This window comes from Gadus macrocephalus, chromosome 18 (assembly GCF_031168955.1).
Source record: "Gadus macrocephalus chromosome 18, ASM3116895v1".
Classification (NCBI taxonomy): domain Eukaryota; kingdom Metazoa; phylum Chordata; class Actinopteri; order Gadiformes; family Gadidae; genus Gadus; species Gadus macrocephalus.
In genome coordinates, this window is record NC_082399.1 from 10,698,827 (window position 1) to 10,723,703 (window position 24,877).

At 43.1% G+C, this 24,877-nt stretch overlaps 4 protein-coding genes across 4 annotated transcripts; 2 read left to right on the plus strand and 2 right to left on the minus strand.

Moving 5' to 3' along the window:
- Positions 1 to 7,268: 7,268 nt before the first annotated feature.
- Positions 7,269 to 12,001, plus strand: LOC132446018 (ras-related C3 botulinum toxin substrate 1). Its single transcript, XM_060036067.1, has 6 exons — positions 7,269 to 7,624; positions 8,356 to 8,427; positions 9,116 to 9,233; positions 9,741 to 9,803; positions 9,988 to 10,147; positions 10,517 to 12,001. The coding sequence occupies exons 1-6, from the start codon at positions 7,590 to 7,592 to the stop codon at positions 10,648 to 10,650; spliced, it is 582 nt and encodes a 193-aa protein (XP_059892050.1). The 5' UTR covers positions 7,269 to 7,589; the 3' UTR covers positions 10,651 to 12,001.
- Positions 11,398 to 15,287, minus strand: crym (crystallin, mu). The gene is made up of 8 exons (XM_060036066.1): positions 15,031 to 15,287; positions 14,754 to 14,904; positions 14,118 to 14,180; positions 13,811 to 13,912; positions 13,156 to 13,339; positions 12,929 to 13,050; positions 12,486 to 12,570; positions 11,398 to 12,244 (listed from the first exon to the last, which is right to left on the minus strand). The coding sequence occupies exons 1-8, from the start codon at positions 15,195 to 15,197 to the stop codon at positions 12,180 to 12,182; spliced, it is 939 nt and encodes a 312-aa protein (XP_059892049.1). The 5' UTR covers positions 15,198 to 15,287; the 3' UTR covers positions 11,398 to 12,179.
- A 614-nt stretch (positions 15,288 to 15,901) lies between these two features.
- snu13b (SNU13 homolog, small nuclear ribonucleoprotein b (U4/U6.U5)) lies at positions 15,902 to 17,324 on the minus strand. The gene is made up of 3 exons (XM_060036076.1): positions 17,026 to 17,324; positions 16,753 to 16,873; positions 15,902 to 16,356 (listed from the first exon to the last, which is right to left on the minus strand). The coding sequence occupies exons 1-3, from the start codon at positions 17,026 to 17,028 to the stop codon at positions 16,094 to 16,096; spliced, it is 387 nt and encodes a 128-aa protein (XP_059892059.1). The 5' UTR covers positions 17,029 to 17,324; the 3' UTR covers positions 15,902 to 16,093.
- Positions 17,325 to 17,482: 158 nt separating this feature from the next.
- On the plus strand, positions 17,483 to 24,870 carry LOC132446025 (cytochrome b-c1 complex subunit 2, mitochondrial). The gene is made up of 14 exons (XM_060036073.1): positions 17,483 to 17,632; positions 18,305 to 18,382; positions 18,913 to 19,062; positions 19,322 to 19,386; positions 19,508 to 19,564; positions 20,298 to 20,422; positions 20,888 to 20,985; positions 21,111 to 21,168; positions 22,244 to 22,339; positions 22,576 to 22,775; positions 22,967 to 23,047; positions 23,243 to 23,319; positions 24,014 to 24,167; positions 24,553 to 24,870. The coding sequence occupies exons 1-14, from the start codon at positions 17,600 to 17,602 to the stop codon at positions 24,634 to 24,636; spliced, it is 1,356 nt and encodes a 451-aa protein (XP_059892056.1). The 5' UTR covers positions 17,483 to 17,599; the 3' UTR covers positions 24,637 to 24,870.
- Positions 24,871 to 24,877: the final 7 nt, after the last annotated feature.

The window sequence follows — 24,877 nt, forward strand, 5'->3', positions numbered from 1 at the left end:
AGGTTAGGGTCATCCCCAACAGGATTCCCACCGACAAGGGTGAAATCTTGGCTGAACAACAACCTTATTGCTTACTTTCACACACTCCCAAAGCTCGGCAAAACAATTCATCGTGCATCACACAATATATAGTAAATCCAGGCGATTGACACGTAACCCTCGCTCATATTTACGGATCCTTTGTGGCATGCAAGCGCCTCAATACAAAATGTATCAATAAATTGATCGATAGCTGAAGTAACCTCATCCAATGCGACCAGCTCAGTACATTTCTCCTATGATATCTCCTTTTCGATTGTAAATGGACTGCATTTTGCATTTAAATTGCCTAACATACACCCATCTATACACACTTTCACACACAGACAGGGGTGTCAACCATGCAAGGGTGGAGTTAGGGTTAGGCGTCTCTTGCTCAGGGACACCTCGACGCTCGGCTAGGAGGAGCCGGAGATCAAACAAGCAACCATCCGGTTGCCAGGCAACCCTCCCTAGCTCCTGAGCCGTTGGCATTGTGATGATGTTAGTGGCATGTACTGTCCTGCTGTGTGACCTAACGCTCCTGCACAGGGATTAATACAGTAGTTACATCTTATCCTATCCCTAACCCCCATTCAACCATTTGAATGGAGGTTGAACACTAACAAGTTCCTCCAACAACCAATTAAATAGAAATCTCGGCACAGAGTCCGAGCTATCAGGAACTGCGTCAGAGCTGAGGATGACTGAGGGATCGGTGATGTGTTCGGAAAAATGATCTAAACTCTTCCAGCCCCGTGCCGTCGGTGATGACATCTTCCATGGATGTTTCAACCCACAGGAAACCCCACTCCTCTGTGCTGGGAGAGGGGGTCGTGTCCGTTCAGGCCCGACCACGCCCACGTGACGTCAAGGTGCATGGCGCTGAACGCTCACTGACTCACTGAGAAAGGTTCCTGCCAGGTACGATCCAGTCCAGTCCAGTTCAGACCGGCAGGAGCCCGGTGCGCAGAGCGGCGTATACAGGAAGCATCGGCACACACAGTCCAGCATCAGGAAGAAAGGGACTTCAGTCAAAGGCCTATTGTGTTGTCACCACGGGGAAGAAAGTTACTGGAAAGGATGTGATTCGGAATGGGTTCCAGTTGGCCATCCCATGCTGTACGGCTGGGTGGAGCTAAAGTACCGTTTTTATGTCTGAAAGCCAAAAGGGCTTTCCCCAGAGAATGCAGCTGTAATAGTGCATGTAAACATGATTCATTCATTGCAACGGAGGTTGTATTGTAACGTTGTAAGGATACATTAATTACATTTGGTCAGAATTCCCCTCTGTGCCCATTCATGGTTCCAGCAACAGGAATCTGTCAACTGTCATAGTCACCTCACACGTCCCTTTCATCTGCCAAAGTCAAGGGGTTTCTATTTTCATCATACACAATGTGTGTGTGTGTGTGTGTGTGTGCGTGTGTGTGTGTGTGTGTGTGTGTGTGTGTGTGCGTGTGTGTGTGTGTGTGCGTGTGTGTGTGTGTGTGTGTGTGTGTGTGTGTGTGTGTGTGTGTGTGTGTGTGTGCATTCTTTTCCCATAAGAACACAAACATCACCTTGAGAATGTGTTCATTGTCACACGCACGGGTCAATAAGTGTGGCCGAGGTCTGGTGCGTGTGTGTAGAGGTTAGAACACGTGGTCAAAGGTGAAATGCCGATCCCCTTTACAGCATGCTTGAGCTGTTACGCAACAGTTACGGGAAGATGGTAGCCGTTCCTGACCTCTTTCCTACATTTCCATTGGTTCAAATTTGTGGAGCGAGCAGAGTGGAGTCTATTTTGCGACGACAACAATGACAAAGGAATTGTATACACTGGGTAACACTTCTTTAGCCATGAATATTTGTGTGTGTTTATTGTGCACCCCTTTTGAAAAAATTGCATTTGATTCTATACAAAAACAATTAGGACCAATAGGTTCAAGAAATGTACACAGGCTTACTATTTTTTATCAAATTATTCACAAGTAAAAGAATAAGGGTTGAGGATAATACATTTGTTGCGAGCGCACATTAACAGTTGTTTGCCAGTGATAATGTGGTCTCAGTTTTAGTGTTTTGTTTCTCAGAATAGAAACGTAATGACTTGAGTGTGTTTTACTACAAGGCCGGGGGGAAAAACAGAGAAGACTCCAGAGCTCATTTGAGCCTTGATAGTCTCTTGAAGTCCCCTGATGGGCTGAGATATACAGCTTTCCACCCACAGGCTGAAAACCCCTATAGTTTGACTATAATGGGATGCTCTCATGGACTTATATGGAGTTTTCACCATTAACTGTTCAAATTCTACTTTTTCGACTCAACCCTTCCTCTGTATCTCTGCTTGTCTCTGTCTTCTCTGTTGCTTGGTATCTCTCTTAATATATCTATCTATATATTGTTCTTCCTCCTGCCCATTTCAACTTTTGCTTTCTTTCTTTATTCCCCCCTTTCTTTCTCTATCTCTCCTTCTTCATTCCCCATAGCTTTGTTTCTCCTTTCTTTCTTTTAATCTGATATACTTCATTCTTTCCTTCTTTCCTTCTATTATCCTTTCCCCTCTATCTTGTGTCATGTCTTTTCTCTCCCTCAAACAATCGATGTATTCTTTCCCCTTGGTCTCCCTCTCATCTTTATCTCATTATTTATTGGTCTCCCTGCATGCAGCTCATCTCCAGCGCGAGGCCAGGAAAACACACGGCGAGCTCTGCCACGGCTGGCCGGGGGGTAAGGGTCATCGCTCAGCGCTCCCTACAGCCGGTGTCAGACCAGGACTCAGACACACACACACACACACACACACACACACACACACACACACACACACACACACACACACACACACACACACACACACACACACACACACACACACACACACACGGACGGGGAGCAGGGGAGTTTGTGTCGGGGAAGTGGGGGCTCTTACTTTGGGGAATGACTTCCTGTGGAGGGAGCAGATGTCCGGCCCGGTCCAGGCCGGGGCCTCCGCTTCCCAGTCCCCCTCCCACTTCAAAACAGACAGGGTGGAGTCCACAGAGAAGGCCCTCACTGCCAGAAACAATGCATTCTTTCCACTTAAATCAACACATCGGAGTGGGTCTGAGCTCTCTCACTGCTCCGTATTGTTTCTCAGAGTCAGAGCTGCGCAGAAATCGGGAGGATTGAACCCGGAGTGCTATGATTCTGCAGGGCGATAAGACGTCCCATGACTTCCCCCCTCCCACCCCCAATGCTACGAACCATCCTGCACACATCAATCCAATTTCTGTCTCATTCATTGAGTGACCATTTTGTTTAAATATGTGTCCCCCTGACAGTCTTAACGTTGGGATGGAGGACCAATGGATTTCCCAAGAACCAGGGAGCAAGTGAGCAAGCAGGCCTTGCTCGAAGACACGTTGGCATTTGGGAGCTGCCACTTTGTCCATTGTTTATTTATAAGCTCCTTTAAACCAGAGTAGACTACATCACTTCGAGAGAATGGTTGGATTACATTGTTAGAGCCATTATCTATAAGATTCCCCTGCATAATCCTTATCCTCAGCCCTGCACGCCATTCAAGTGCAAAATTTGCTGATATATATTTAAAGACATAAGTCGTGTCCATCTCCTTCCCATTGCAAGACAGGAGGAGTCCTTGACATGGATGCTCCTGTGTAATCTGCTTGGGGTGTGTTAGCCTCCAGGCCTCCATAAGCTAGCCTGATAACGGCATCACAGGTCAGGGTCTGGGCTGGGTCCGGATGAGGCGGGTTGATTTGACCCGGTCCCCGACCAGGATGCTCATCAGTCTCTGGTGATGGGAGCTACAAGAGGCTCTTCCTCTGGGGCTGCAGTCACACACACACACACCCATTGCCTCGGTGTACGTGTCCAGCATAGAACCTAGTCTCATATAACATCTGGACACACACACACACACACAACCATCCCACACTGTCTAAAATAAATATCATAAAACATGCCCCACGCGGTCTGATACGATAGGAGAAATTGAGAAACCTTGGCATGAATATTTTAGCTTATTTGATTATTTTTTATCATCTCCATATGGGCTGATTCAAATTCATGTTCCTCTGGGTGAATCCCTAGCTCCGGCAGAGGCAGGCACATGACACAAGAACCAGGGAGAGATGGCCATCCTCTGACTCACAGGGCTGGAATCAGAGGCATGGGAAAATACCAAAAAGGAGCAGTCCATTTTGTCCAGGCACATAATCAGGCCAGCATTCAAAAACGGTTTAACCTCTTGGGCAGCTTACCAGGTTCCTCAAGTGGTAGATCCTGTGGTTTGTGAGGCTCAGCGTTAGGGTTAGGAAATAGGAAACCCTGATGAATCTATGACCTACGCAAGGGAGGTGGGGAGGCCAAGATATGTTAACACATTGTCCTATTGAATAAAATGAAGTCATTCATGTATTTGTATTTTTTTAGGAAAAACTGAGACCGCAAGGGAGGAGTCACCTTTCTATTATTATAGACGATAAAAGACACTTTGAACTGATTCAATTGGGGACATTTAATAATAAACCTGTTTCTCATTGTTTTAATTGATGGGGCGGGGGGGGATGCTTGTTGGAATACCATCAGTGATAAAAATAACAATCCAACAACTGGTGGGGAAAGCATCAGGAGTTGATTAAAACAATCCTCCAAACATTCCTTTGTGAATTCAAGCACATACGCACACACGCGCACACACACACACACACACCCCCACACACACACACACACACACACACACACACACACACACACACACACACACACACACACACACATGAACACACAGACACAAACACACACTAAGAAAGAGTTTGTTGGATTGTCTCCCTTTCTCACAGAGCAAGAAGATAGAGACTGCGGGGGAAAGGAAATGTGTGGGATCATTTTGGAGAAGAATGGCTGTGATTTCACTACATTTGATTTAGTGAAGAGGACAGAGTCTGGGTCTTACTGGCCCTGTTAGCACAGAGGAATTTTCACTCTTTGGGGATTTTTCTCCTTTTGAATCTCCTGTGTTTCCATGAGAGCAATGGCTTTGGCCTGGGCAACCGCATGAAAAAGCTATTGCTCAGAATTTAGAACAATCAGCTTATTGCTGAAACATATTGAGATTATCATCATATCATCAACAGGGAGCACTATACAATCCCCCATGGGGTACATCAGATAGCTCAACCCATTATATTGGTTAAATACAATACAGAGCAAAACCAAAGCAGGTGGAGGCTGGGGTGGCTGTGGGTGAAATTCTGCTCAGCAAACGTAACTTGGCCGAGTGTGTGTTTGAGATGGAAGGTCTTAAATTGACCACCTATTCGTGTACGTGCTTTTGATAAGACCACGTAAACAGTAACTAGAATATCCCGCTACACCTAGCTACACCTATTAGAAGTGGTAGTAGTAGTAGTAGTAATATATGAATTAGTGATATTAGTACTTGTTGTATATGTAGTAGAAGAATTAGTAGTAGCAGTTCATCACATTGATTTAATTCCTATGTTTTATAATCTTGAAATATATACATGAATTGATATCCACTGATCCTCTCTCTCTCAGACAGAAATGAGAAACCCTAAATCAGTGTAGTTGCTCTAGTTCAAGTACAATGTCTCTCTACCAACCAGGCATCGCCACAGTTAAGCCACAGTAGCAGCCTGTGCTTAGCAGCAAGGACTTCATCAGTGGAGAGTCAACAATGGAGCTGCTTCCATCTCTAGCCAAGAGCTAGCAGACTGCACAGTACTTGTGAGTGCTTAAGTCAGTTTGTTTTTAGAGAAATGAACTTAGGGGGTGGCTGGAAAAAAGTTAATGCTGCGTACAAAAAAAAGGGAAACACTTATTTTGAGTGCCAAGACAACATTCGCAGGACGCATTGCACACAAGATGCATTGCTCACAAGTGTTGTCACAGCTGTAAAGACTGACTTATTGCTGGAAAAGAGGCCCTTGTATGTGTGTGTGTGTGTGTGTGTGTGTGTGTGTGTGTGTGTGTGTGTGTGTCTGTGTGTGTGTGTGTGTGTGTGTGTGTGTGTGTGTGTGTGTGTGTGTGTGTGTGTGTGTGTGTGTGTGTGTGTGTGTGTGTGTGTGTGTGTGTGTGTGTGTGTGTGTGTGCGTGCGCGCGAGCGTGCGTGCGTGCGTTAAAATTTCATGGGTTTGTATGTGTACATATGTTTGCATGTGAGCTTGGTGGGTGGGTTTGCTTGGTGGAAAGGCCGCCATGGCAGGCCAAATATTCGGTGGGGCAGCTGTACAATCAAAGCACAGTTAGAAAAGCATAGCATGGGATTTAACTCTACAATTATAAAGCCTTACTAATACATGTTCTCACAGTATAGTACAGTGTATCTATAATATAGATATACTCTAATGGTATATATCATGGCCGATATCCAAGACAATCAATGGTATCATAGTACGCCACCATATATTGATCTTGAACTATATGCCAGCCTCATCTTTTTGAATTAAGTCCCCTCAGTAGTACCGCTGTAAATCTACACTTTTTTTCTTCAACTATTTTACTCATTTAACTAGGTATTCATGTCTTTGTGCGTCAATGCTTTCATCATCATTTCAGTCCATGAAGATATTAACATTTATATTTGCATTGCCAACTTTCGATCATAATTGTATGAAACTAAATGTCAAACGAGAGGTTGCGTTTCTTTGCTTTAGATACCCTGACGTATAAATAGCAAGGCCATCAGATCGGAAGAAATTTATGAATTTATTTTGAGAAATATGAGAGGCTGCCATATACAGACAATTACTAGGTCAGCATGAGGAGTGGAAAGAATAGTCAAACAAATGCCAGAGGACACGAAGGTTTAGCTTACTCAAATACTGTAAAGAATAATGCAATAGTTTGTATTATTATATGAAGTATTATTACTAAGTATTTATATTATTAATCGATTAGTTGTGTAATTGTATTGTAACAGAGACTACATAATTGTATTCAACACTTGCTACAAATAAATGTAATTAATCAATTCGTATTGCCAACCATTATCTGCGGCCGCAGATAATAAAAATATAAAATAGGAGATGCTGCCCTCTAGTGATCAAATGCTACATTTTGTGGAATCTTCCGTCCTAACTTTATTATGTTCTGTTATCGTTTTTCCCCTCAATATAGTACAAACATTTGTACATTTACAAATTTCAAATGACGATGTACCACAAATAATCACGGCACAAGCCGTGTTCTGTTAATAATTAATGATAAATCCGGTGTGAAGCTCCTGGGCGGAAACGAGCGTCGTGGTGGACTTGAGGAGCCGCAGCTTCCCGTCCGCTCCGGTCGCTCAGTGTAGTTGCTCCCGTGTTCCTTTGGGTGGTGGCCGTCTGTTTTCACAAGTTTGGAATTCCTCCAAGCTTTAGTCGAGGAGTTTGTGTCGGGAACCCATCATTTTAAAAACACTAGTTTAGTGTCGCGTAAGGCGCGTTTCGTGTTTGGAGGGAAATAAATTATTTCTCTGTAAGAAAAAAAGTGAGTTTACTTTAGCTACCGTTAGCTTAGCGACTAGGGAGGGAGGCTACTTCAGCTGGCTGGCTCGCTAGCGAAATATCTGTCCAATGCAGGCCATCAAGTGTGTGGTCGTGGGCGACGGGTAAGTGGACCTTTTTGTGTACATTAAGTTTGATAACTTTTGGTTCGCTCTTTAGTCAATTTATCCTCTACACTTTTTGAATCACTGTTACGTGGATGGCTAGTTATTACCCGCTACGCCTACTAGTAGCAACTGTTGGCGTCCGAGACCAGCTTATTCTAAGTGCTTAGCGCAAGCTAGCGGCGGTGTTAGCTCCCTGCTAGCATCTGGGATCCATGGTTGGGAAGGACCGCAGAGTAGCAAAGTACGGAGCTGACTCATTGACGATTCTTGACATTGATAATTCATTTTAGTCAAGATCACTTCACTTCTGGTTTGGTTTGTTATGTAAACAAGTGTTTACACCTGAATTACTATTTTTAAGAGGTTAATGTTCATACAAAGCACTTGATTTCACGTTTTAATTGTTGGCTATTTCAGAATTACTTTTGTAATGATCCAGAGACACCGATTACAGAGTAAATACAAAAAGGACACCTTTTTTCCGCATACCATCAGGCAACCAAAAACTATGCGCTAGACTCCTAAATAGAAATTGAAAGTAGCCAGACCAAAAATAGACGCCCTTCATTTTTGGCATTCCTGTTCATACCGTATGTTGTTATTGTTCAATAGTGCTGGGCACGGTTGTCTATAATTTTTAAGTTCCATGGCATCTTAAAAATGACAAGCATTCGAACTTATATTTAATGCAAACTATATTTAACTGTTTTTATTTTGTTTTCTTCCAGGGCTGTTGGTAAAACATGCCTACTCATCAGCTACACTACCAATGCCTTCCCTGGGGAGTACATCCCCACAGTGTAAGTAGCAACACAAGACAACTCTCTTTTTACTCATCGACCGGAGCCTCCTTTGTCTTTTTACATTAGTGTTCTAAGTGCACACCTGCTATATAATTCAAAAGACTGCAACTCTATAAACAATGTTTGAGATTAGTTTAACCATGTTTGAATTCATGGCATTATGCAGTTAAATAACATCTCAAGGAGTTCCCTAGAAATGTTATTATAAAATTATACATTTTGTGAGATTCATGTCATCATAAATTGCATCGTCAGGCCGAGTTCACTGGCTTAGCCATTATGATACTGTTTGTAAACATAAGTCAAACTTATAGTCGGAAGTGAACCCTCTGTTTCAGCTTGTATTCAAGCACTGCGATTAAAAAAGTGTTTGAAGCTGAGTGTGTAAGGAAGGGGTGGGGTGTGTTATACCCATGGTTACAACCCATTCCGACTTTGATAATTTTTAATACCGCCGGTGAGTATTGGCGTTATAATGAACAATGTACTTCATAACAGAACGTAATACTATAGCTTCACACACTGTTTGAACACTAAATCCCTCTAAATTGTCTTATTTTAGTAAGTCACAAAGTGGTATAGATTACTATGTTGGTGATCATATGACATATGTCCACGTTTAAATAGACCTATTTGGATTCACTGCCCGTTTTGCCACAAATGTTTATATTACATCTTTCCTCAGCTTCGACAACTATTCTGCAAATGTGATGGTAGATGGGAAACCGGTGAATCTGGGACTGTGGGACACAGCTGGGCAAGAGGACTATGATCGACTCAGGCCACTGTCCTACCCACAAACGGTACACTGAAGTGCACATGTTTATCTACACGTATTACAGTAGCTGGTTTCAGAGCACTGTTTCCATAGATGGGTGTCAGCTCAACAATGTCAGCGTGAAACTGCTGAACTGTATTGACTTGGTTTGGCTCTTCATTGATCAGGGTCTGAATCCCTTCTGAAAGCAGGCTCTTGGGGTCTGTAGTGAAGGGTTCTTAATATACTATGTCCTGCAGCAAGAAGTGAGAGTGCTGGTGGTGGTCTTTCACTTTCTCAACACAAGGTTCTCTGTGCTTAAAGCAATGCCTTGCATCAGAAACGGGACATGACTCTGGAAGACCATACATTGTGGTTTTAACTAATGAATGGGTTCTTTTGTCATGATGGGGTTGCTGGTACTAGCCCGCTGGATGGATGCTTAATATATTTTATATATATTTGAAGGTTTGCATTGGAAAGTTTTGCAATTTGAGTTTATCATCAACTTTTTCCCTTTTAATTAATGTCATGTCTATCTACCTTTTTTCAGGATGTGTTCCTGATCTGTTTTTCTCTAGTGAGTCCAGCCTCCTTTGAAAATGTCAGAGCCAAGGTGAGCGGTCATTATCTTGCATAGAAACCGATTATCCTCTCCTAGATTTGTCTTCAGATTGTGTGATCGCAAAACTGTTTAATTCCTGTTAACAATCCAATAATAATCACTTGGGTGTCAAGTGTGGTCAGTTCACATGAAACGCCCCTAGCTACAAGCTCTGACCACACCCCCTCTCTTCCAGTGGTACCCAGAGGTTCGACACCACTGCCCCAACACGCCCATCATCCTGGTGGGCACCAAGCTCGACCTGAGGGATGACAAGGACACCATTGAGAAGCTGAAGGAGAAGAAGCTGAACCCCATCACCTACCCTCAGGGCCTTGCCATGGCCAAGGAGATAGGTGAGCTCAACAATATGGAGTGGTCTAAATGTCATGAAATTAGTTTGTTTAGCAATTTATTTTATCCCGAAAAGTAACTCCCTTTTTAGTTATTGCAGCCTTGCATATACAACAATAAAAGTGCCCACTCTCATGTGATTGATTTATCCTAGATTAATTGCAAGCGGATCATAAAGGTGATGATTAGGCTAATCAACAGTTGCATAATAAAGCAATTAAACACAACAATCCCACATCCGACATTTTGCCTTGGGAAGTTAAAGAAATGGCGTTTTCAAGGAGTTCCTGCCAATGTCTAACTTCGTATGGTCTTACTGTGATCCAGCCTTTCTCCTCCTCAACACATGTCACTCCTTTCCTCCCCACCAGGCGCGGTGAAGTACCTGGAGTGCTCAGCGCTGACCCAGCGCGGCCTTAAGACGGTTTTCGACGAGGCCATCCGGGCAGTCCTTTGCCCGCCCCCCGTGAAGAAGAGGAGGAGGAGGAAGTGCATGCTGATGTAAACACAGCAACAGGAAAGGGCTCCTTTTGTGAAACATTTGGCTGCAGTCTGAGCTTAACTATTTCAAAGGGGCAAGAGCGCAAAAATGGGGTGTTTGTGTTAACTGACGAATTACTTGATTGCTGCCTGGCGTTAACACTTAAAAGAACAAGCCCCATCAGATGTATTCATTGTTATTCCCCTAACACTAAGAAACCCTCACTTTTTTTTATTAACTTTTTCATTTAATTTGAAAAAATAATAATATGACACTAATTCCTTCTTTTTCTCACATCAGTAGTTGGCTGTTTTTCTTTTTTTGCTTCCACTGGAGAACCCATTTTTGTTTACATTTAATCTGCTACATATGAGGCTTTGCCAAAGTGAACGGTTATGTTTCATCTCCTGTGTTTTACCTCAACATCCGGGGGGGGGAGGGGGGAGAAGAAACGACTGAACTGTGTATGTGAGGAAACGGCTAATGAACTCTAATTGACTGTAACACTAGAGAACAACGGTGGTAGCAGTTGGGATCAGTACAGATCACCCTCCGACATCCCCTGTTGATTAACAAATCAAACCGTGCTTATCGTCGCAGTGCACGGCTGTCATCCACACGCTGCAACCAGGCCAACCATTTCCCTTTTGTATGCTAGAAAACCAATAGGTGACGGCTCTCTCTCGCGTTGTATGTAGAAGTATACAAGTACCAGTGACTTGACTATCCCTGTGCCGATTGCTCCCGTCTCGGTATTTTTTTGCACTGAAACAGTACCAACAGTGTTTCGGATTGAAGAGAGAGAGAGAGGGCGCAAGTGTGTGCGCGCGCGTGTGGGCACAATGAAGTCTTCTGTAGTGCTTATTAACGAGTCAAGAGAGAGAGGTTGAAGGCTCCTCATTGGCTGAACATACTTTTGAGTCGTACACGACATCCTGACGCTACCGTGTCATATAACGTTAACGCGTAACACTATTCAGTATAGCCTCCATATGTTTTGTAACTGGATTTACCTTCTAGCCATAGTACCGTCGCCATCTCTGTAGAGGTGTTGTGTGGCAGAAGGCATGTTGACCTTGGCCATTCCATCGCCGGGTATATAACCGTATTGTAAGTTCACGTTCGAGAGTCTTTGTTCTGTTGCATACTTCCAATGATAATTTCAGGACTTTTTAATAGATCTGCTTTTTCTATTCTTTTTAAATGAGCATTGTTCAAAGGGCACAGTTGCATTAGAGGAGGCGATTTAACTCATTAATTCTAGCAGTGTTCCATCTGAAAAATGAAAGCACACACTTTTATCTTGCTAAATGTGTGTTTATTTTTGACAATGTAGCAGAATTTTTAAAAAAGCAAATAAATTCATTTAAAATTGTCCCTTGTATATGTCTACAACTGATATGACCTGTTCAAAACAATAGGGCTATTTAGATGCATGTTTAAGTTAAGTTCTCGGAGACAATCATATTTTTTATGTAGCTGGAGTTAAAAAAAAAAAAAGGCACCAAATACAATATCCATGGCAACCATTCCTTCTTTGCAGAGTCCTGTATTTATTCTGTGGCCTCCCACCGCTCCAATACAAGCTTGGCAGAAACGGCATCCTCAATTCCCAAACCTAGAGCACAAAATAAAGCGTGAATGTTTCCAAAGTAATTTAAAACACACGGAACACTGCATGGTAAATGCTTTGCTATGTTAGGTAACTTCTTTTGGACTTTGGTGTTTTTTTTTTTCCCACACCATTTTACTAATCAGTTACCGAGGCTCATGTTGAACTCTTGCACAGTAAGTAAGCCTCTGGAAGGGTTATATTTTTCTGTCGAGAGATGTCTCTAGGGCTGCAATTGAAGACTCACCAAGTGATTTGAATACTGTGGTCTTTTCTCTGAGGGCTGGTCTCGTTTCATTCAGAACCTCCCCAAGCTCTGCAAAAACTGTGGCCTAAAATATGCACGAATTAGAAAGGTAAAGTAATAGAAATGGACACTTGGCAGGGACCTCACGGTACAACATTAAGATTTGCATTTGCTGAAACGATATGTAATGTTATTGTAAATATAAACATTCTGTAACAATATATTTGTTCGATTTTCTTTTTGCTTACCAATCCCTAGCAAAGATGTGTTTGTTGATATGAAAACACACTTAAATATTGAAATCTCGTAAGTTTTACCGGTAATTACTGTTTACTATTAACAAATATAAATATTCAAATGCTCATATCACCACCAGAGAATCAAAAGAAATAACATTGCTATCAAGCTTACTACATGACAACCTACTGAACTGGACTACCTACCCCAGACAGGATGACATCTCCTGACTCGGTTGTGGCACCTTCCCGGCTGTCCACATACACCACAGCCTCCCTCATCAACTCGTCGTCCAATTCACGCCAATCTGGCCTGCACGCCCCTACCGCTGCTCCACACACACAAACACCCAGGGGCAACCGCAAAGAGGAATGTGAATTGATCTATGCAGGTGTTTAGATGTTCATAATTCTGTTTATGTTTGTTTTTTTACCTGCCACATGGGCTCCCGGTTTGATCCATTTTCCAAACAAAATGGGTTGGGTTGCCCTGGTAACGGTCACTATAGCGTCTGCATCTTTTACAGCCTCCTCCACCGTGACACAAACTTTCACAGGACCAGCCACAGATCGGCTGAAAGCCTCCGCCCTCTCCCTCGTTCTGCTCCACACACGCACCTATGGAGGACACAACGTAACCGGGAACCCCTTGGTGCATGGCTCAGTCAAACCTGAATGCTGCATCAACCCTCAAACACTGCACCTTTCGTCGCACACTACTTAGTATTTAGTGATTAAGGAGACACTTTCTTCAATGGCAAACTACAGTGAATTTAAATACAGGTCCTTACAAAGCATGCAGGGGACAGGCATCTTACACAAGGTTGCAGACATTAAGGCCCAATCCCATTTCTACCCCTTACCCCTTCCCCCTCCCCCTTGTTTTGAAGGGGGAAGGGGAACGGCGTAAGGGATTGGGCCTAAGGCCCAACCCCATTTCTACCCCTCCCCCTTCAAAACAAGGGAGGGGTAAGGGTAAGGGGTAGAAATGGGATTGGGCCTAAAAATCAACAACCATACTTTTCGGACCAGAGATTTAGACGGCTGTAACACAGTTTTGGCTGACTAGTTGACACAACTGTAGCCTACCTCTTTAAAAGTGAATATTTCTGTGAAGACATTGTAGTGGCTGAGGGCCTCATTCCCTGTTCCAAGGATGGCCAACACTTCAGCCTGGGCAGGCATCAACCACTACAAGCCCCAAGATGTGTCAAACATGGAAAAAACGTTAACTGATTACAGGGGGAATAATTGATAACGAGTATGAAGCAATGTTTTTTTGCAAAGAGTCTTGATCAACTTGAAACCTTTTTAAATCGTAATATTATTGACAGTATGAAAGTTATAGTTAAGAGTAGGCCTATGTCATGATCAAAGAGAAAGGTAGGCCTTTTACCTTGGCAGAAATGGCCGATGCTGCTGCGGTTCTCATAGCGGTGATGACTTCTCCATCTATTATCTTCAACGGCATAATTGTATTTGTAAGCACAATTACAATGCTATCAATGAACCTTTACCTGCACTTTGTAACTTTTTCTACTGCAGCCAAAATCAATTTCCGATCGAAAGTATTTGTTATTGGGAGAGTATCCGATCCAGAATACTTTGTATCATTAAATCAATGTGGTCTGGATTGGGTTAGGGCCCACAACATCACCAAAATAAAGTCACAGGATTCGCTACTAAAAAATTAGTAGTAGGCCAACTATCTAGTAGGCCTAAGTCCTCTGCCAGAGATTCCCAGAATTGGTTGAAGGTTCCCATAACGGTATCGAGATTCCCCCAGAGAGGAACCGTAAGGGCCCTCAAAGGTAATTAGATATTAAAATGTAATGCTATTAAATAATTATTTTGCAATAAACAGCTGAAATAAAATGTTTCTGAGGAAATAAACCCTTTAAACTGCCTATTCAATCTGCCTTGGACCGTAAAACGGTTAAATTAAAGACCTTTGTCCGTGTATCAGAATGCTGCTGACTCAGCAGTTGTTGGGGAGTTGTTATGTTGGCAGTGCGGACATATGCCTACTTACAGCTTTGACATTTCCATACTCTGGATCAAACAAGAGCACAGTGGCTTGTGTGGACGGCAGAGTTGAACCATCTTCTCTCTTGTAAAAACACACCATCTTAGTGCTCAGGATTCCTTCTTGTTCCATGTACGTAGGCATAAGTCCCAGGAATCTGATCGTTATTCACAATGAGAACATATGTCATAAATAAAGCATGATTTAACCTAATACAATAAAACAAACGCGGTGTTGAACCACATGCTACACAGATGACCCAGTGTGTAGACATATAACCTACCCATTGTATTTGCTCAAGGGGATCACGCTCCGTAGAGGTTGAATTATCTCCAAACTATTCTTTCTGGAGAATATTGCCAGCGCTGACTCCAACCTTGGAATAAGATCTATGTAACGCAAGACACGTTTTACTTCATCTCTCGATATGACAATCGGTGGACTATCCATATCCGCACGGGAATGAGGTCAGATACACAACGCCAAAGTCGGTATGAGAGTTGAGTCAGGGATTGAATGTCTAACTTTTAGCTGGCTCTGCCGGGAGTAGGCGTACATCCTGTAAAAAAACTGAAAACGTAGTATGCACGGCTTTCAACTAATGACTGGGATAAACCCGTTATTCAAGTTGGATTGCATTGGTACTTCGATTTTTTTTTCCTGCTATATTTCCCACTCCGAAATATAAGATCTAAAACAAAATGCATACTGTAGTTATAGCGGACGTGATTTCATTTCGTTCGAGATCATATATTTCAAAATCGATCAAATATTTGTATTGATTTACAATTTAAACTAGGGGAATATGATAAGTAGGCCTACCCGTAAGAATTGCATGCAGATTTGAACTTTACATGGTGGTCGTACGTCGCTCAACATCGGTGAAGTAATTAATTGACTACGTTGGTTTGCCTGATTTGGTGTTTCATGCCCAAAGAATGAGTCTCTACATAACCACTTGGTCTTTACCAGACATTTCGGAAATTGAGGCATCTCTAGTTAGTAGTCAGCCAGAGTTGACCAGGGAGAGGCTGCAGCCCATCTCCCTCGTATGTCACCGTTAAGATATTTTAAATAATTGTTAATAAGAAAGAAATGCATGTCCCCACTTAACACAGTATAAATATAATTGTACACACACACTAACACAGCACTCCAAAAACAAAATGTTTTATTACAAAATATGAATAACCGATGACTGTATATCATTACAGTATTTGGTCACACACAAAAAAGAAAAAGAGGGAATTTCAAGGCCTACCCAAATATCTTACATAATATAAAACAAAAATACATTGAATACTATGGCGTAGCTTTTCCCATCCTTTGTGTGTCCTAAAAAAGATTTACACAAGCAGTCTCTCAATGGATAGCTGCACCGACTGAATTTGGGGCTTCAGCTGAGATCCCTCCTTTATGGTGACAGAGGTGGCAATGACGGGACGAGACACCCCACACGCGCGGCCCAAGGCCTGCTTGGAGCGCACAAACACGTATGGGACATTCTTGTCTTCGCAGAGCAGCGGCAGGTGAAGAATGATCTCCAGTGGTTCAGCATCAGCGGCCATCACAATGAACTCTGAGATGCCCCTGTTCAGGGTTTTGGTTGCTGGAGGAGAGATAAAGTAGATATGAGGAAAGGGAAAGATATTTTGTAGCGTTAGCGTAAACACTTGTCGAACAGACGTTTAACGCATTCCATTACTTCGGCTGTATGTTAAAAGTATAAAAAATGCGTGGGAATTTAGATCAGTTTGTTCCCACTCCACTTCCATATCACATGTAGAGTGCAACGTTTTGTGAAAAATAAGCATGTTTAAAAAGGCCTAAGCGTAATAGACACATGTTGTAGGACTCAATTTGAAATACAGAGCGGCGCTGAGATGCGGCAAGAGCGACCAGACTTGAATGGTTTGGCCAGGAAACGTGTAAATAAAGCGTGCAACATGCGTGTACGGACAGAAGAACACAATCGTTTTTTGAAGAAATTTAAATAGAAAATTACCTTCGTTGGCCCCCTTCCTCAACTGTTTGTAGCTGGAAGCCTGCTGCACGAGGTCCAGGATGGTTTTAGTCATGTTCGCGTCGGCCAGTGGGTAGGCCTTTGGGTTCACTTCAGCTTCAGTCTACCAACAAACAACAAATAAAGGCATCAGATAACGATGTACTATTATCAACATCATCACCGAGAACTCGCATCAGAATATAATCGGTAGTTTGCGCTGTGTTAACTTTAAGCAGTTCGCCATCATGGTTAGCTCGCTAGGCCATAACTCACCATGGTGGAATCGTTTTTTAAATGTTCCGGTCCCCTCGGCGAAGTGCTTCACGGAGGACTATTTGCCTTTCCTCGAGTGTAAAAGGAAAACACAGCAAAATGTTATGAAAAGTGGCTAATCTGTCGTTTTAAGGCTACGGTCTCTTGGAAGATGTTGCAGTCAACTATGCCGTAGTGCGTTGGATACACGTGTGTGCGAGAGACATGCGTAAACTTCGCTCGAAGAACGTTGGACAGGAAGTATACTCTGCGTACACTTCCGGTTAAACACACGTATCATTTATCGTATAATTTTTTTCCCTTCGACATTTGATATCCCAGTAAGGGTTTATTTATTTATTTTTACCAGGAACATCACCATTTGGTAATTAATCATTTATTAGGAGGAGTGTTGTTGCAGCCGCACTTTTTTTTTTTTATATATAATTCTCCTCGTCAACAGAGGGCGGACGAAATCCATTTAACTTATATTGAAAAATGAAGAAGACATTTCCACGCGCTAGGCCTTCTGGGTAGGACATCTCCTTAGCGGCCATATTCTATTATCGCCAAGGCTGAAGGAGAGAGGAGTATCATGAAGGGGATTCGGGGAATAAGCCAGCTCTCGGTAAGGATATTGTTTAAATGTAGTGCATAGGAATACATGATTCATCGGGAGATGATAATCCAATTGTTAATCACTGTTGGCGTCATCGGGTTTTGTAAAAAGTCAAAGGACCTCTGTCTGTCGTTCAGATGTCAAGACAAGGGAGGAAGTAATCAACACTGCCACTCACCCTAGATCTAGGGTCAAGTGTATAACTAACATTTAAAAAATGCACAAGACGAAACCAACCAGTGTGGACTTAAGGACACAATACTTGAGAGTAGAACGAAACTGGGGCTCCAAAGGGTTCTCCGCAAATAACTGAAGTGGTCTCTCTGTCATCATTATGAAACATAAAGGTGATACTCGTATGTACACGTATGTGTGCGGTCAGATACTGTATTATCATCCTGAAATAAACCAATAAATAAAATATCTAATGGTTATGAATATTTTCAGACAGAAATCTAGTTGTGAATGCATGGCCTAAAATATCTCTCTTCATAGAATCTCATTATACGTATTGTTGAATGTGGTGTTATAACCAAGTCAACATCGGTATTTTTAACCTCAGTCAATTAAAACGACAGATATCCTTTCCTCCGTACCTAGGGGGACGTTGGGACCATTCACCAATGCAAGGTTTTTGTGTGATTTACTACCTGTAATACTATTCTTTGCTTGGATTTTCAGACGAGGCTGTATGCAGCACAGGCTGCACGCAAGTTGGAGGCCGCAGAACACGTTTCTTTCCAACCACAGGAAGTCCAGGTCAGTGTGTTGTCAATTCTCTTCCTCAAAGATGGTTCTGTTTGACCAACAGCACTCACCCGTCCCTAACTAGAGCCCCTGCACCTCTCATACTCTCTCCTGGGGGGGCTACTCCTACCAGGATAGCCATGTATGGGAGGGAGTACAGAGGAAGGCAGGGTTGGGGTCTGTGTGCATCCTTTAACTTTGAGTTTACCAGACAGCCCTACAGGCGTATTCTACAAACATTACAATTATTATCCCAAAGAGTCATATTGCTTATGACACCAACAATAGCTGCCAGTACTCAATCGATGGGTCAACTTTTGTATTGTTGTCAGCTAAACATTAAGATTACTTGCAACAGTTGACATATAAATCCAAATGATAGTTTGAATTTGTCAACTTTCTCCTATCCAGATTCAGACAGCCTTTCTTGGCACAATAACTGGACATGGCTACTTGGACTCACGTCTTTAGTTTTCCTTTCAATGAGTTTGAACCCGTCCATTGCTAACAGTAATCAACTTCTCATCTTCCGTCCCGGCCAGGTGACCAAGCTCCCCAGTGGACTGGTGATCGCCTCCCTGGAGAACTATTCCCCGGTCTCCAAGATCGGCGTGTTCGTCAAGGCCGGCTGCCGCCATGAGAGCCACGACAACGTGGGGGTCACCCACATCCTCCGATTGGCTTCTAACCTGGTAGGGCGCTGCCATAATCTGCATGCATGGAAGGCGTGCCTGGTTAATGAGCCAGCCACTTTGGCCCCACATGATGCAAAGCTAACCACTGCATGCTCATTAAATGACAGAATAAATCCTCAAGAGATGCCGTCCCCTTACTGAAGCTCACTTATTTGCGAATGCGTTCATTATTCTAGCTTCAAGTGACCCATGTCAGGTGTGTTTTATTATAGTAGACCTGAGTGAAGCTGATGTTCAAATGCATTTGCTCTTCCAGACCACCAAAGGAGCTTCGGCCTTCAAGATCTGCCGTGGCATCGAGGCAGTCGGAGGTCATCTGAGGTCAGTGGCCTGAGACCCTAGAAATAAATCTGCATGTTAAAATAGACTATTTGTCTAAAATAGATGATAACACAGAGTCCTGAACAGTGTTCTCATTCATTTGTGTGTTTTCTACCTTCAGCGTGACCTCAACCCGGGAGAACATGGCTTACTCTGTGGACTGCTTGAGGGATGACGTGTGAGTCTAATGGCACCTTTTCCCCTACACACTCTCATCCTAAGGCCTATGACCATTTGTTCCTGTCATTTACCATGTGATGTACAATACATGTACGACACCTGGTAAATAACGAGAAATGCTCAAATCTTGTTTTTCCAGAATCAACAGAACCATGACTGTAACTATTGTGCACCGCTTCAGGCCAGGTTTCTGTTTTGCTTGTCGCAAAACAGAAAATTAGAAAGAAATATTTTTGGACTTGCAAAACTGATTATTGACGAGTGCCGTGTATAAAGGTAAAAGGCAATCCAGACAGTATTTATGATGGAATGTTTCCATTTTAGTGGGCATAGCTTCTCCATCCTTTACGACACGGGTTCAGCCGACCAGTAAACTTGCACACCAGTCGCATGCCTCGTAAATTGTAAAAATTTTGGTTGCTGCTACTCGGCCAAATCTCTTAAAATTGGAACAATTTAAAAAACTTCGCTGGAGATGCACACAAGGTAATTATACACTTTTTTTATTGGGGATACGCCCTGAAAAGGTGGAGAACCCCTGGTCTAGACGAGCATTACATATGCATTATATCTTTTATACCTGGCGACGTCATTGACATCAGCAAGTCAAACTAGACAGGGGGCAGGTTATTCAATGATCCTACAGCAGAGGTCCGATTACCAATTCCTAATCATTCAATCGTGTTTTTCCTTCCCTTCCTCCGCCCGTGGGTTCTTCCCGATACCTCCAGGGATACGGTGATGGAGTACCTGATCAACGTGACCACGGCGCAGGAGTTCCGCCCCTGGGAGGTGTCGGCACTCACGCCCAATGTGAGGAGGGACGTTGATGATGCTGCAGACAGCAGCCATGTTGGTCAGTACCCCTCCACTTGATGAAGGCTAGCGGTTCAAAGCCGATCAGGCTGTTACGTGAGAGTAACAAACCAAAGCCTTTCCTCAGCGTCTGAATGTGTATTTACCGAAGTGACTTACAAGTGAGGGAAGCAAAAAGGCCTACAATCAATAATGGAGCAAGAGCAAAAATGCTGAATGAGCAGGTTTCTAAAAATAATAAAGAAAAACAAAACCGAGTGTGTATATAAGCCCATTTTTTGCAATGGAATTTCCTTATCCATATAGGAAATAATGGAGTTATTCTATGTCAATGTCTGTGTCCGGTCTTTTCTTTTAAACAAAATATTTATAGTTTAACGGATGGTACAAAAATGTTGAATGCTTTACATGTACGTGAGAAACCACAGGGAATCTGGGAGGTCTGCGATTGTTTTTACTGAATGAATCTCTCCCACTCTCTCTCCCGCTCTCTTCCCCCTCCCAGGTTTGGTTGAACTTTTGCACCAAGCGGCCTACAAGAATGCCCTGTCCAACTCCCTCTATTGTCCAGAATTCATGGTCGGCCACATTCAGTCCGAACACGTGAGAGCCTTTTCTATTCTAGTGGTTAGGAACCTGGAGACTTCCCCTTCAGTCATATTACAAGGATGTAAGTTGTCTGCCATGGAAGGAAACGTCCAACCTCTCTTCTTTTGCCTCCTCCACAGCTTCACCAGTTTGTCCAGAACAATTTCACAAGCGCCAGGATGGCTCTTGTGGGACTTGGTAAGAATCACTACCTGACAGTTAACCGTTTTCTGTGGCGCACTGAATGTTATTGGGGTATTTACAAGGAAGGTAGACTTTATGGGTTTCACACAAACAATGATGGTCCTTCTACTAAATTCTAGGAATATATTGGGTGTCCATATAATGGTTTGAATTCCGTGATCGATCGCTAACGGTATGGTTGGAAGGAATAATTGAGGCTGAAACACTTTGACATAGTTAAGATATGTCCATTGGTGATGTATAATGCTCCATAACGTTTTGTGTAGCATTCCACTTTGTGTGGCTAAACTCTTTCTGTTGGCGTGAGTACGTCACATGGGGACCTTAATGCAGTGGTTACAAGGGGTTTAAAAGGAGAGTATGACTTCAGATTGCTGTAGCATCAACAACCAAGTATCGGATATTAGTGTGCCATATGGCAAACAGGGGTTCTGAGGTACAGGGGTTCCCTGCATATTCGATTTGTGCAGTGTTTCTTTGGTGAGAAACCAGTATTTTGGTAATTTGAGGAGCCACACTTTGCCAGAACAGAAGCCTCGTAAATCCAGAAGGCATTTGGACTTCGCAGGTTTTTATATCGGTTTGGGACTTTTGGGACTGAATTACAGGTGTACGAGATTGAAATCCAGATGCTAAAAACGGCCAACTTTGTTCTGAAATGCTCTGGCTAGATTAAATAATAATAATTACAAAGCACCTTTCAAGGTACCAGAGGACACTGTACAAATAAATTGCGTATACTTAATGAAAGTACATACATAGTCAATAGCAGTCACACACACATGATCTGATAACACTGACAATATGGACATAATTCACTCGGACAAGGACAAAAAAACAAGTGTACAGAAAATGTGGCATTGTCAGGCTAGCTCTCCCAGCAGAGTTTCCAATTGCAATTAACGATATTACACTGTAATTTAAAAAAATAAGTCCTGGGGTGCATTTTTTTAATCACCAATAGATGTTTTAATGATGTCAAGTGTTTCAGGCTTTATAATTACCACAAAACCGACTTGTGATTGGCATAAACACATGGGTGTTGATTAAACGTCCCTTTCCCTTTCAGGTGTGGAGCACTCTGTTCTGAAGCAGGTGGGAGAGCAGTTCCTCAACATCCGCAGTGGGGCCGGGGCAAGCGGTGGTCAGGCCCAGTACCGCGGAGGTGAGACCTGCAGAACGGCTCACGTCCAGCAAGCTCCTGTTACTGTCCTGTACTTCTTGCAAACACCCACATCCAACAACCATCAACACACAGATAAATAAACGAGATAAAATGCACACAAAAACACATGATGTATATAGATATATCAACATATTTGTGATAAATGCTACATTTCTTTTTGAAGAAATCCTTGAATTTGTGTTCATTTGTTTTTGTCTCCCCCCTGTGGCATGAAGGTGAAATGCGGCAGCAGGCCAGGGGCAGCATGGTCCACTGTGCCGTGGTGAGTGAGTCTGTGGCGGCGGGCTCCCCTGACGCCCTGGCCTTCAGCGTGCTACAGCACGTCCTGGGGGCTGCCCCCCACATCAAGAGGGGCTCCAACACCACCAACAAACTGGTCCAGGGAATCAACAAGGCCACCAGCTTGCCCTTTGAGGTGGGTGCAAACGGATGGCTGTTTCGCTAAATGTCCTTCTTTACTTTCCATTTATTTTAAAGTTTGTAATCCAAACTAGAGGAACACTTGTTGATTCAAGTGTGTTCATCCCACCATATTTGTTATTTTACTTCAATAGCCTGTTGACAGCTAGGTCGGCTAATAAACTCCTGTTTATTTATCTTCTACAGGCCTCTGCGTTCAACAGCAGCTACTCCGACTCTGGTCTCTTTGGGGTCAGCACAGTCTGCCAGGGTGCAGCCGCTGGGGATGTAAGTACTTCGACATGATTCAGAAAGGCTGCTATAGAAAACACATTTCTAATGGTAATATTGGTGACGGGGTATGGGGAAGATCTCCCACTTGGTCTGTGAACGGGAATAATTGACCATATGAGCCATCAGAAATTGACCTTTATTTAAAAACAAACATAAAAATAACCTCTGTCCTTCCCATCATCCCTCCAGGTGATCAGGGCCGCCGTGGCCCAGGTCAAGGCGGTTGCCGACGGCGACGTCACCGCGGCCGACCTCACCCGGGCCAAGTAAGGGACACGCACACACATGGAGATACAGTCCCAACAAAAAAACATATTTTATGTGTGATTACCGGTGTTGGGGTGGTGCCTCGGTATTAGTGGAGTATTAAAAGTAAGAACAAATGTAATCTCAGAGGATCAATGCCAGGTGTGTCCCTGTGTATTATGTAGTGTTCCAGAACTGTGTTCCGGAGAAACACGAAAGGCAGCTAGTAACACTGTAAATATGTGTAACTTGCGTAATGTCTTCATGTTCAATCGGTCTATCGTTTGTATATTCATGCTCCGCTACCATTGTAATTGCCCCATTTGACAGAATCCCCTCTTCAAACATGCCCGCGCATTCGAACTGTATCGGTTTGCAAGAAAATGTAATGTCATCACCAGTTTGGGGAAACTATGTACGATTACACGATCCAAAGGTTAATGTATTGATGTTCAACCAGAGTTCAACATTTGAGTTGGGTTATTTGCAATTATTACATACATGCCATCATAACATGAGTATTCTCTTTTTTTTTTTCAACCACATCATCCTAGCCAACCATTTAAAATTAATCTTATTTCAACATTTCTCTGGAGGACTGCAAACCAGGGCACTCGTTGCACCCCATAGCTGGCCTCCACAGAGTCCCTGTGGTGCGGCGGTCTATTGTGTGGCTCTTGCCCTGGCCTGACCCATGTCTGTGTGTTGATCCAGGACCCAGCTGAAGAGCCAGCAGCTGATGTCTCTGGAGACCTCTGAGGGCTTCCTGGAGGCCCTTGGCTCCCAGGCTCTGGCCAGCGGGGCCTACCTGTCCACAGACGCCGCCACCAAGAACATCGACAACGTCTCCCTCACCGACGTGGCCAATGTAAGATCACGCTTGTTTGCATCCTACGCCGTCATAGTGGAAGTAGTGTTGATTTTTTTTCTTCAACGACACATTATCAGAATCCCAGTTTTATTGGCAGGTCAACTTTCACATGCAAGGATTGGATCATGGTGTATTAGTGCTATACAGAAAATAAATACAAAAGAGCACAAGAAATGCAGGAAAAACGAGATAAAAAAAAAAGAATATATACAATCAAAAATATCTGTAAAATGGACCTGATTATAATATACGTTATCAACATTAGGTTATTTATCGGTTCTTGTTTCGTTGATGCACATGTGTATACATAAATCACTTCTGATTGTGTTTCTGGACTGAATAATTGCGGTTATGATTGCTTATCCATGCTTTGTATCCGTAGGCTGCCAAGATGTTTGTGTCCGGAAAGAAGACCATGGCATCCGTTGGCAACCTGGGGTCCACTCCCTTCGTCGACGAGCTCTAATTGCTCTTCTAAACCTATCTTTCCTCCTAAGCGGGTGAACTGGTTGGTTTTGACCGAAATGCTAAGAGAAATGTCATCATTCATTATAGTAAAACTGGTATGAAACAATAGTCACAGGAGTTTCCTGTTTTTTTGGTGAACCTGTATAGAGTATTTCAGGGGTCCCAATCCACATGTTTGCCAACTTGAACTGTATAATTCATGTAAATTAAAGAATAAAATAACTATCTCAAAGATTTGT